The 12,192-nt window shown below is 33.8% G+C and overlaps 2 protein-coding genes across 3 annotated transcripts; one reads left to right on the forward strand and one right to left on the reverse strand.

Annotated features, from left to right (window-relative positions):
• The first annotated feature begins 147 nt into the window (after positions 1 to 147).
• Positions 148 to 7,459, forward strand: LOC116352313 (gamma-aminobutyric acid type B receptor subunit 2). 2 transcript variants are annotated; one of them, XM_031784820.1, is made up of 18 exons: positions 148 to 486; positions 960 to 1,113; positions 1,196 to 1,299; positions 1,368 to 2,033; positions 2,094 to 2,162; positions 2,229 to 2,378; positions 2,450 to 2,590; positions 2,655 to 2,809; positions 2,883 to 3,007; positions 3,135 to 3,373; positions 3,453 to 3,563; positions 3,640 to 3,676; positions 3,763 to 3,962; positions 4,059 to 4,241; positions 4,314 to 4,522; positions 4,592 to 4,841; positions 4,911 to 5,019; positions 5,088 to 7,459. In XM_031784820.1, the coding sequence occupies exons 2-18, from the start codon at positions 966 to 968 to the stop codon at positions 5,684 to 5,686; spliced, it is 3,495 nt and encodes a 1,164-aa protein (XP_031640680.1). In that variant the 5' UTR covers positions 148 to 486; positions 960 to 965; the 3' UTR covers positions 5,687 to 7,459. The 2 variants fall into 2 exon arrangements, with proteins under 2 accessions (XP_031640680.1, XP_031640689.1); XM_031784829.1 differs by having other exon boundaries at positions 3,763 to 3,950.
• A 3,300-nt stretch (positions 7,460 to 10,759) lies between these two features.
• LOC116337392 lies at positions 10,760 to 11,951 on the reverse strand. The gene is made up of 4 exons (XM_031761916.1): positions 11,694 to 11,951; positions 11,494 to 11,609; positions 11,309 to 11,424; positions 10,760 to 11,236 (listed from the first exon to the last, which is right to left on the reverse strand). The coding sequence occupies exons 1-4, from the start codon at positions 11,806 to 11,808 to the stop codon at positions 10,978 to 10,980; spliced, it is 606 nt and encodes a 201-aa protein (XP_031617776.1). The 5' UTR covers positions 11,809 to 11,951; the 3' UTR covers positions 10,760 to 10,977.
• Between the last annotated feature and the right edge of the window lie 241 nt (positions 11,952 to 12,192).

Consider the following 12,192-nt stretch of genomic DNA (forward strand, 5'->3'; position numbering starts at 1 on the left):
GTTTCGGTGTCGTTCGCTTTTTCCTTATCGTCTGTATGGCTGAGAAACGGTGCCCATTGAATATTGCGCATGCTTCGGGATAAAGTGAAATTGAATAGATAACAATAGTTGTATGAATGAATGTTCCTCATTATGGTGTTTGAAAAGTTTGTGTGACAAAGCTACTTGGAAATTGTAGAACGAAAAAAAAAGAAAGAAAGAAATAATATTTCGTGTTTTTTTTTATTTGTGGATATTCCAATTTATTTAATTAAAAATTGATCTGGTCGCGTGCTTGGTTTGTGTTGATTTGTTCGGAAATCAGAAAGTAATATGATTCATGGACACGAATTAAGTTTTACTTCGCAAACTGAAGTAATTTAGGTGATTTACATCACTGAAACGGGAAGGAATAAAAACCAAACACACGAACAGGGCGGATAGCTTTTGTTTCACTATTCAACATTTCTTGTTTCGAGACAAAATCGAAAATTTTCAAGATATAAGGTATGATGCAATGTGTGAACATTTAACAATTTCTCTGTGTCTTTGATGTTGTGGAAATATAGCATTTTTTTTGTGATAAAGCTTATACAACCAGAAGCGCAATTGAAAGCGCAAGAAGAATGATATCGTGCTCTCATTTGGAAAATAGCAACATTTGCAAAATTCGTTGATTTGTTTAATCGATTTTATGTTTTTTTTGTTGAAATGAATATTTGGAAAAGATAACTTTCAAGAACATTAACCAATTCCCATGAATCCTGAAACCAAAAAAAAAAAAAAGTGCCACACTCGTTATTTTTTATGGTGAAACATTTAAATGATATTGTTCGGTTGTGTGTGCTTTTGATTAAATTGAAATGTGTATTCCGCATATAGAATAAAATAGCCGTACTTAAACCATACATAGTTTAATTTTTGCTGTGTCGTCGAAAATGTCATTGAATTTGATGGTCTTTTCTCAATTTTTATTACAGCAAATAATGAAAAAGTTCGATTTCTATCGATTTTACAAAATTATCGGTCTCGTTTGTCTGTTGTATTGTATTGAATTATCACAATGTCATCGGTCCGATGTTTATATAGCGGGATTTTTCCCGTACGGCCAAGGCAAAGAGAACTCTGAAGTTGGTGAGTGTTACGATTTTTTTTTTTTGTGAGTTTGTTGAAAATGTTTGTCTGTTTTTTTTTTCTATTTCCGCCGGGAAAAAAGGGAGAGGTGTAATGCCCAGTGTTAAATTGGCATTGGATCATGTTAACGAACATTCGGATATTTTGGCCAACTATCGGCTGCACATGTGGTGGAATGATACACAAGTAATAATGAAAAAAGGTTCATGTTTTTTGCAAAAAAAAAACTCAAGTAAAAAATTTTGTTTCCATAGTGTAACGCGGCTGTTGGTGTAAAATCATTTTTCGATATGATGCATTCGGGACCGCATAAGTTGATGTTATTTGGTGCGGCCTGCACTCATGTCACCGATCCCATTGCAAAGGCCAGCAAACATTGGCACCTAACTCAATTATCTTACGCCGATACGCATCCAATGTTCACACGCGATGCATTTCCCAATTTCTTTCGTGTTGTACCATCGGAAAATGCATTCAATGCACCGCGTATGGCTCTATTGAAAGCATTCAATTGGACCCGAATCGGCACAATTTATCAAAATGAGCCACGTTTCTCGTTGCCGCACAATCATCTGGTGGCCGTTATGGATTCCGAAAATATTACCGTTTTGGAAACGCAAAGTTTTGTCGCCGATGTAAATGATTCATTGCAAAAACTTCGCGAAAAGGATGTTCGCATCATTTTAGGAAATTTCAATGAATACTGGGCCAGACGCATATTTTGTCAAGCTTATCATCTGCAAATGTACGGTCGTTCATATCAATGGCTTATCATGGGAACGTATTCGCTTGATTGGTGGATGAAAGAAAACGATACCATCAATTGCACGTCGGATCAATTGAAAAAAGCACTGGATGCCACCATTTTAACGGACTTGCTACCATTATCGACGACCGGTGACATCACAATCGCTGGAATTGTAAGTTATTTAAATTGATTCGTTCTTTTAAGACTTTCAACACTTCTTGTTGTTTTTCAGACTGCAAATGAGTATTTGACGGAATACAATAGCCGAAGGGGACGAGAATATTCCCGATTTCATGGATATGTAATATTATATAAAAGTGTTATTTAGTTAGTTTAGTGTTTTGATGTGAAACTTTTTTTTTCACAGACCTATGATGGCATTTGGGCGGCTGCATTGGCCATTCAATATGTGGCCAAGCGGAGAGAACATATTACGAGTAAATTTGAGTATCGTGTCAAAGATTGGGAGAATATCTTTCTGGATGCACTCCGAAATACAAGTTTCGAAGGCGTTACGGTATTTATCACAAACTGGCCATCGATTTTTATTGGTGTGATTTTTAGACGTGTGTTTTTTTTTGTTTTCAGGGTCCTGTACGATTTTATAATAATGAAAGACGTGCCAACATTCTATTGAAACAATTTCAGTTTGACAAAGAAGTCAAAATCGGCGAGTTCAATTCAATTGAAAATAAACTAATGTTTGAATCGGGAGAACCACTGAAATGGGTAATAATGTTAATGTTGAACATCAAATATTGAAGACAGTCTCTGATTTATTGTAAATTTACAGATCGGTAGATCACCGCCAAAGGATCAAACGGTTCGAATCATCGAACGTAGTCAAGTGAATCTCACGATTTATGCGATTTTGGCCAGTTGCTCTGTCCTGGGCATCTTCATGGCATCGGTTTTTCTTGGTTTCAACGTTAAATATCGAAATCAAAGGTAACATTGATAATCGAGAGGAATAATTTAAATGTCAAACATGATTTATTTTATTGTTTTACACTTTTCTTAGATATATCAAAATGTCAAGCCCTCATTTGAACAATCTTATTATTCTCGGATGTATGTGCACTTATTTGAGTGTCATATTTCTGGGATTGGACAGTGGTCTTAGTGGTTTATCGGCCTTTCCATATGGTAAGCAAATTTTTTTATTAGATTTACAAGCTTGAGCAAGTGTATTTGAAATCTGTGTGCAAGGGCATAAAAAATCCATGTGAAAAAAAAAACAAAAAAGTTAAATTTATTTAAAATTTCTTTTCAGTTTGCACTGCAAGGGCATGGCTTTTAATGGCTGGATTCAGTTTGGCATTTGGTGCAATGTTTTCAAAAACATGGCGTGTCCATTCCATATTCACCGATGTTAAGCTCAATAAAAAAGTTATCAAAGACTATCAACTATTTATGGTGGTTGGAATTTTGTTAGCTATCGACATCGTTATTATGCTAACATGGCAATTTGCTGATCCATTTTATCGCGACACCAAACAAATCGAACCAGTTGTAAGTTGAAGTTTAATCATTTAAGATTAAAAAAATAAATACGAACGAATTTAATGGATTTCTTTACCAAAATTTACAGCATCATCCATCGTTGGAGGACGTTTTGATTGTACAAGAAAACGAATATTGCCAATCAAGTAGGATAACAATTTTCATTGGTGTTATTTACGCATACAAGGGGATATTATTGGTATGATTTCAAAGAAACAAACAAAAAAAAAATGACAAAAAATACAATTTGAACTTTTCCATAATTTTCCATGCAGATTTTCGGTGCATTCTTGGCTTGGGAAACTCGGCATGGTAAATATTAACGATTCTTTCATGTCGAATCCCACGAGATTAATATGTTGTTTTTTCTTCTTTTACTCATTAATTATTGCAATTAGTTTCAATACCAGCGCTTAACGATTCAAAACACATTGGCCTTAGTGTTTATAATGTTCTCATAATGTGTATCATGGGAGCTGCAATTGCACTTGTGCTAGCTGATCGTCGTGATGCTGTCTTCATTTTGATTTCAGTATTTATAATATTTTGTACAACAGCAACGTTGTGCTTTGTGTTCGTACCGAAAGTAAGAATTGTGGTATCTAAAATTCATTTGATTTATTCATTGTTATTGCAATTTTGCACATCATCCGTTCTCGCTACATTTGAAATTAATGTCACTTTTGTTATTTAGCTGTATGAAATGCGTCGTAATCCGCAAGGAGTTGTTGACAAACGAATACGAGCCACACTTCGGCCAATGTCGAAGAATCGACGAGATTCATCGGTGTGTGAGCTTGAACAACGCTTACGCGATGTTAAAACAAATAATTGTCGATTTAGAAAGGCGCTACTGGAAAAAGAAGCAGAACTACAGGTTCGATGCAAAAAAAAAAAAAAAATGCAAAAAAGAATGATTAATAAATATATTTTTTCAAACGATTCTTAGGGGCTTATTCGTAAATTGGGCCCAGAAGCACGTGCATGGATTGATGGAACAACCGATTCAGAGCCGCTTCTTAATCGACCCACTCTGTCAGTTCCAATTGTTCGACGAGATATGCCCAGTGCAACTGATGTGACTGACATGACATCAGTTGGCAGTTTGACATCAACTCATGACTCGGAGCATGTTACCACCATGGCCGATGGAAAAAAGTATTTATTCAAACACAAAAAAAGATAGATCCCATATTGATTTTGTGTCTTTTTTTCGAATTCATTTAGTTCAATTCAACCAACTGATCTACAGCAATTGAATGTACAAATGATGTCCGCACAAAAATCGCAACAACTCATTGAAACTAATAACAATCAACCGCTAATAGATTCATCACAAAAAAGGCGTTTAAGTCGGTCTCAGGAAAATAATATAGTTGATAAGACTTCATTACCAATGGATAATCATGCAAAATCGCCCAACGATTCGCACTACTTAAAAAATAAAACACTTCAATCGCCGGTTAATCGTTACAAGGTTTGTGCTGAAAAAAACAATTCAATTCAATCAAATGTATTTATTCATTTAAAACCCCGTTCATTGCAGGAGCTTGAAGAAAAAACCATAAAAAATCGATCACAATTGATTTTATCGTCATTAACACATTCGAACACCGAATTGAATAGTATTTGCCCGCACAAAGGGAGTACAAAAAGTAAGAATTCATTTTCGTTTCTTTTGTGTGGCATCCACTGTATTTCTGTCTGTTCCATTTTCTCGTAGATCTTAACCAAGAACAGCATCGACGGGTCAGTGTTGGGGCGGCAATGAAAGGAAATTTTGTTGTGTCACAGAGCGATTTATGGGACACACACACATTATCGCATGCAAAACAACGACAATCACCTCGCAATCATCCAAATCCACAGCGTTGTCAAGAACATGCGCATAGTGTACCGCATGAACAAAATAATTTAATATCGGCACCGATACAGCGAAGTGTTTCCGAAAAGAATCGAACCAAACATCGGCACAAGCCAAAAACATTGATGGGCCAATCTGAAACGGATAGCGAACGTGAACGTGAACGTGAAAATCGAAATCCAACGACGCCACAACGTAAACTTGCCAAATCAATACAACATTCACATCATCATTCATCGCCAAATGTGGCGCCGGAAAAACAGCGAAAACATCGCAACAGCAAAGCCGAACTCTATGGTGCTAGTTCTGAATCGGAGCTTCTTGACGGCGACACCGCCATTTTGCCGATATTCCGAAAATTACTGACCGAAAAACAACCACGATATCGTCGAAATAATGTAGTCGGCGCGAGTTGTCCAAATATTTCGATTAAGTGTGATATTGTAGAATATTTGTAAAGAAAGAAGAAAAAAAGAACGGAGAAACAAAAAAATGAATTCAAAACAATAACGTGGACGATTGCATTTCAATTAGCAGTTTTCCCTGCCTGATTAGCTCGGCTTGAATCAATTGATCGGATCGGATTATTCGGCACATTTGATGTGTTTGTATTCAATCAGTAGTGGCTTTTGAAAAAAAAAACGTTCGATTTGTAGTTTTTGACACACGGTTCCATATCGGACCAAGTGCCTACCACTTAGCCCATCCCCATTGGCATTCAAAATCAACACCCGAAATGCGTATCGTGTGCAAGATAAAAGGGATGAAGCACAAATTAGTTGGCACTCGTTTCGTATGCATATAGAGGCATGCCATTGTATTTTTTGTTTCGCTCAAGTTCATATTTCGAACACTGTTAGTAATTAGTGGAAAGCAAATCAAATCGAAAACATTTACCTGCAAAAAAAAAACAATTGGAATTTGATGTGGAAAAATTCTAAATAGAACCTTTCTTTTGCTATCTATAGATAAACGTATGATTAAGGTCTATATTAGTAATATGTAGAAACTTCCTTTCACGAAGAGATAGAAAGTGTGTGAGAGAGAGAGAGAAAGAGAGACAAACGAAGACGGAGAGCCTGGCCCGACACACATAACTGATATTTCGAATTGCATGTGAAATTGTGATTAAGAGCTTTCTATTTATCGATTAGCAAAATTATGCATAGTTATTCTAAAATTGATTCAATTGCACCAAAGCAATATTTAAAAGACATCCGAAATTCGCTTTTAGACAATTATCAACGAAACATTTTCTCAATATATCTAGAAAAATTGAAACATGTGGCGCAATGATTGTCATGATGAAAGAAGGTACACTGGTGGTATGTAGCAGTGAATAGAATGACGCTAGTTCGATATGAATAGCGTGCTATTGATACATTTTAATTTTGTGACAACAAAAATTTGGTTCTTCATCGTGTGAACTCAAAAATAGAGTTCTATTTTGATATTTTAGATGTCTACGTTTGAGGGGAAAACGTTGGTGATCCAAATTTGTTGTCACAAAATTGAAATGTGCCAATAGCACGATATTCATATCATACTACCAATAGTATCACGATATATCACTAGCGTCATTCTATACACCCTATGTAGTTAAACAAATAGAGGCGCCGATTATGTGTGAAACATTTTGAATTCATTGGTCAAATTGAACTCAAACACCGTTTTCTGTTGGATGACAGCGTTATTGAATCAAACATGTTAAACCGTTGAGAATATGAATAATTGCGAAAAAAAAGGGAATTAATAAGCGCCACATGTAAAAAGCAACAGGAAATTTTAAATTGATGAAATTTTTTTGTAGACGAAAAAAACAAAAACTTAAACGACAGAAAATGAAAACCAAAGTAGAATTTAGAAAAAGCACAATGCATTCTGTCAATTAGATCGATTGATAAATAAAAATTCAAAATTAGATATCGACTATCGTTAACAAAAAGGAATTGTTTAACGGTTTATATGTTTAAAATGCCCTTAAATGCACATCAAATCACTTAAAAACCTTTTTTGACATCTCAAAATTGCGGCAATAATAAGTGCTGGACACACATACACTCACACATACACACAATTAAGTACAAAAAACAACAAAAACTGAAAAACTCAATTCTCAATTCACAATCGATTATCGTAATTTAATTAATTCTTTCATTCTTTTTGTGATACGACCGATATTAGTTGTTAGCTAAATAGTTTGATAAATAAAAATCCAAATTTAAATTGAATAACCAAATGTTCGTTATTTTTTTGATTTTTTTTATTTCACTTATCAGTGTTAAAATTTCATCGCAAACAATTAGATTATGTGGAATTTTAATTTTTTTTATTTTTGGAAATAATGCTTCGAACTTTTTATTTGTTCATATTAAAAAAAGAAAAACAAACAACTTAAGAGTTAATAATTTTTGAATGAATTCTTAAACTAAAGAACGACATTCAACCATGGATTGTGCACAGTAATGTGGCAATTGTACGCCTTGGAGAAGTACATCGCTCAAACCCTATTCGGAGAAAGGAAAAACAATTTGGTTAATTTACTTTATTTTTTGTTCGATTTACATAAAAGTATACGATACTTACACTAAGAGCTGGCACGCAAACAGTAAGCGGATGAACAATGATGTAAAATCCAGCACAGAACGAGGCAATGAACAATGAGATGACCAAAAGGATCAGCCAAATAATAAACCACAATGGATTCTTCATTCTGTAATGAAAAATGTCGACATTAATTTTTTTCCTACGAAGTTTTTTTTGTCCACTATCAAAACGTTGAGTTTTCATTAGAAATACGGCGAACTACTGAACCAAATCTATTCATAACATCCCCATGCAGTGACTAGTTTCAATATGCCAATTATTTGTATGATTGTTGGCTATCTAAAAAAGGGACGCAATGGCTTGTTTTTTTAAAATAAATTGTGCTAATGAAGCGATTCAATACGGGTTTTCAAACTATATTTGGTGCACAACGCACAACTTGTTCGGCCGCCATATCATGTATTCTAATGAACATTCAAATGTTTGTATTCAGAGAAGAAAAAAAAACAACAGTCAGCAACCGTAATGCATTTGCACGTTTCCATTTACGATCAAAAGAATTTCGTGAGCATTGAAATGAATTTCGTTAAATTTCATTTATTCATTCATCGCGGCAATGGTGTGTTCGATTTTCCATTGAACATAACGTCATTTGAATATTTAAATAATTCGTTGTTGAATGCACCGAAAAAAAATAATTTAAATAATTTCAAATCCATTGAAAAATCTAGTAAACGTTGCTCAATTTCATGTGTCTAATCTGAGATGTTTGTTTCTTTTTTTTTGGGTTTGAATATGAGTTATTTTTCAAAGGTTCTTACGTGTAAAATTGAATTATCAGTGCTGTTATCTTTGTAATATGGAAGTTTTTTTCTTTAGTTTGTTATTCTTCATCATTTTGTTTGTTAGCTCAGAATGTGGTATCAAATTGATAGATGTATAAAAATTGGTGTACGATGAATAAACAGTAAAATGAATTTTATTTGATACTAATAGAATTAGACACAAATTATTTCACTTGAGTTAATTCCTTTTTTGTTTGACGTCACCGCAAATTAAAAGTTCTTAATTTAAAAGTTGTTTATTTAATTGCCAATACAGCAAAACATTTGTTATTTTAAATGCGCAATATATACAACAAATAGATAAATAATTTCTTCTAAATCCAAAATTCCATACCATTTTCGATGAAATAAATATATCATCATAATGAAGACATTATTTAATCAATTATTATGAACTTTTGCTCTTTTTTTGTTTCGTTTGATTGGCACCCATAAAGTTCTAGAATATTTCCAGAATGGTCAACAGATTTTTCGATCGATTTACTTACTTGTTATCTGGAATCGGCTGTTACGAAAACTTTATTTTTAGGTAAATAGTATGTAATGCGAAGCAGTCAAAATACTAAATGAACGAGAGAAAAAAATGCCAACGCGAAAACGGAAAACTTTGACGAACGCAAAATAAGTAAACAAATGTCTACGACGCTTGCGTGATCACTGATCAAAAGAGAATAAAAAAGGCAATAGATTTAATAAACATACACACACAGACACACACGCGCGCTCACGTTGAGAATGAGTAACCATTAGCTCAGTCGGCTTGATATCGGCTGGAATGCAATATATCCAAAAACTACAAAAATAGTTGTGAATGCCATACAATATATGCTGGATATGCACTTGCGCTAGTGGTTAATAATACACACATACACATACAAATGCATGTGTAATTCATGGATGGACACAGTCAATTTTTAAATGTCGAAAAGTTAATAACACTTCTATGAATTTTTGATGCAAAATATGTTCATACTTTAGCCGCAAGCATTAAGTTTGTACATGTTTTTGGTTTATTGAACTGATGATTTTTCACACACGACCACACCCATACACACCGTTTTGTGTCGTCGCGCTTAAGTCGGCATACAATCGAAATGTTGCGTGTTACATTGTGAGAAAGCAACAACATTGCTATACTATGTAGAATCTCTGGTGTATCATTATACGCCTTCACCTTATTACTTGTTGGTGTTGGTGTTGAAGTTGTACGCGAGACGAGTTTTCTCATACATTATTTTCTTGTTCACTCATTTAAATTGAATACATTGTCGAGAGATGCACGTATAATCAGCATAACAGTTGCTCATGTCGGTTGATTGTTCACTGAATTCATTAGACATTCGAATATGCAGAATAGCGGAAAAACAATTCTCTTTTTTTTTTAATAACACAATTAGTATTCAGTCTTTATCTTTACCTCCACAAGGTAGTGGCTCTCGTCATGCTTTTCAGACATGACATTTGAAAACTGCCGCGTTCTCTTATTTTGAAAATGCTGAACATTTACATGAAACTGAATTAACAGAATCACCTGTATGAAATTGTTCGCGTCAAAGTTAAAAAAGTAGTTTAAATCTAGAGATCTGACTATAGTCTCAAATAATGTTTTTAATAAACCGATCGAATTCGAAAACGCCGATGAGTAAAATCTTTGTATTTTTCGAACATACGATTGATCTGATGAATAAAAACCTCTTCTAGTCAATGATAAGTTGATTCTGTTTCATTTTTTAATGTCGATTCCATGCGGTGTTCTTTTTGTAGCGATGGTTGACTGTTCACTTCTGCATCATGCATCACCTTTTTCAACTTATTTGATTTTTTTTTATTCAAAAGTCGGCGATGGCGGTATTTTGAGGTGTTATTAGGCTGAAGACACTTAAAAACTTCTCGAATTGAAAGTTTTGTACTTAGAATGGTGAGCCAAACGGTCTGTACCAATCATTTTTTGTTCTATCGTCCGATATTCCATCGATAGCAAACTTTTCAACATTTTTTCTTTTCAATGAGGATTTTTTACGGCTATGTGAATTACTTCATCTCGCACTTTCCCGAATCATCCTCAATGTCGAACATGACAATTTCCCATAAATTTAAAAACAAATAAACGATCAAACAAATAAAAAAAACTCCTTTGAATTTCGTGTTTTCTTCACAAATGGATTTGCATTTAATGAGATACATTTCCAGAAAATATCTATATAATATTTTATTTTTACTTAAATACGTTCATGATTGTTGTTTAACTAAATCGTTGCTTGTTCGATTCACACAAATGACATAATAATACATAAAATGGATGGTGGACACACATATAAACAGAAATTGGTTGATTGGTCTCTTTGTTGGTCAATAGTCTAAAACGTTGTATTTGCACGTAAACCATCATCATTAAAGAATAAATCGTCCCAATCGTTCAGATGACTACTGCTCAATTTGATATTGTTCCAAAGTATTGATGATACGTCGGCTGGCTTTGATTCGGTTGAAATTTTTTCCTCAAATGGATGCAATTTATCCGCAGTCGCTACATAACCCACTAATGTAGTCCGATTATGCTTTTTAATCTCATTGAATCGAATCTTGGTGCATTCGCCGAGTAAACTTTTTTTGAATCTATTGAATATTGAAAAAAAAAAAGATGTTAAAAAAATCATTCACAGTTTGATTGTGGGCACAATTACTTACGCATTTTTCGTGTAAACGTATCGGTCGTCGGGTGTTATTGATTCACTTTTATTTGTATGATGTCTCATATCTGTCACTTTCTTTCGCAAACGATGAATTTGGCATCGAAGTGTTGTCTGTAAATTTAAAAATCAGATTTTTTTTTATTCGATCAAACCAAAACATACAATTTAATATGAAATTACTTGTGTTTCTCGCAATGATGATAGCACTTTTCGGTGTTCGTTCAGCAATTTGTCAGTCGTCATTAGTTCGATATTTTTCTCATGTTTCATTTGATTGATTGCATCAGTTGTATTTCCTACAAGATTTAACAATAAAACGAAAATTCATTTAAATTTTGAAATCAAAATTCAATGAACAAATTTCACGACGGTCGACATACCTAAAAAGTTTAACTTTTTAAATAAACGCTTCTCTTTCAATGCCAGCCTTTTGCTGACCACTTTATCTGATTCGATTAGGCTCTGTAAACGTGATTCTATATCTTGATTATTCATTTTGTCAATTGATTCACCGAATTTCGATGGATAAAAAAAACACAATTTTATTCGATTTGATTAAAATTAAGAGGTTTTTGTTGAAAATGTAAACAAATAGTCATCCGCTTATACAGCTCAAATGTTCGTTGCAATCACAAACGTCAAAATGACCCTTCAATTTTTGAATTCGCCAAATATACAACAATGGCGATTTGTATTTTGTCATTAGTCTTGATGACACCTTTTTGCTTCCCTCATTGAATTGGTGTGTGAAAATTCCAAATTTGCAAAAAAAATAATAATTATTAGTAAAATAATTAATTAGTAAATGTCTTAAAAATAATAATTTAAAATAGATTGAAAATATGGAATGATGCCAGCGATGTGCACGCCACCGCCATC

The sequence above is a fragment of the Contarinia nasturtii genome, unplaced genomic scaffold (genome assembly GCF_009176525.2).
Source record: "Contarinia nasturtii isolate CC-2019 unplaced genomic scaffold, AAFC_CNas_1.1 Cnas_scaffold_78, whole genome shotgun sequence".
In the NCBI taxonomy this organism is placed as follows: Eukaryota; Metazoa; Arthropoda; class Insecta; order Diptera; family Cecidomyiidae; genus Contarinia; species Contarinia nasturtii.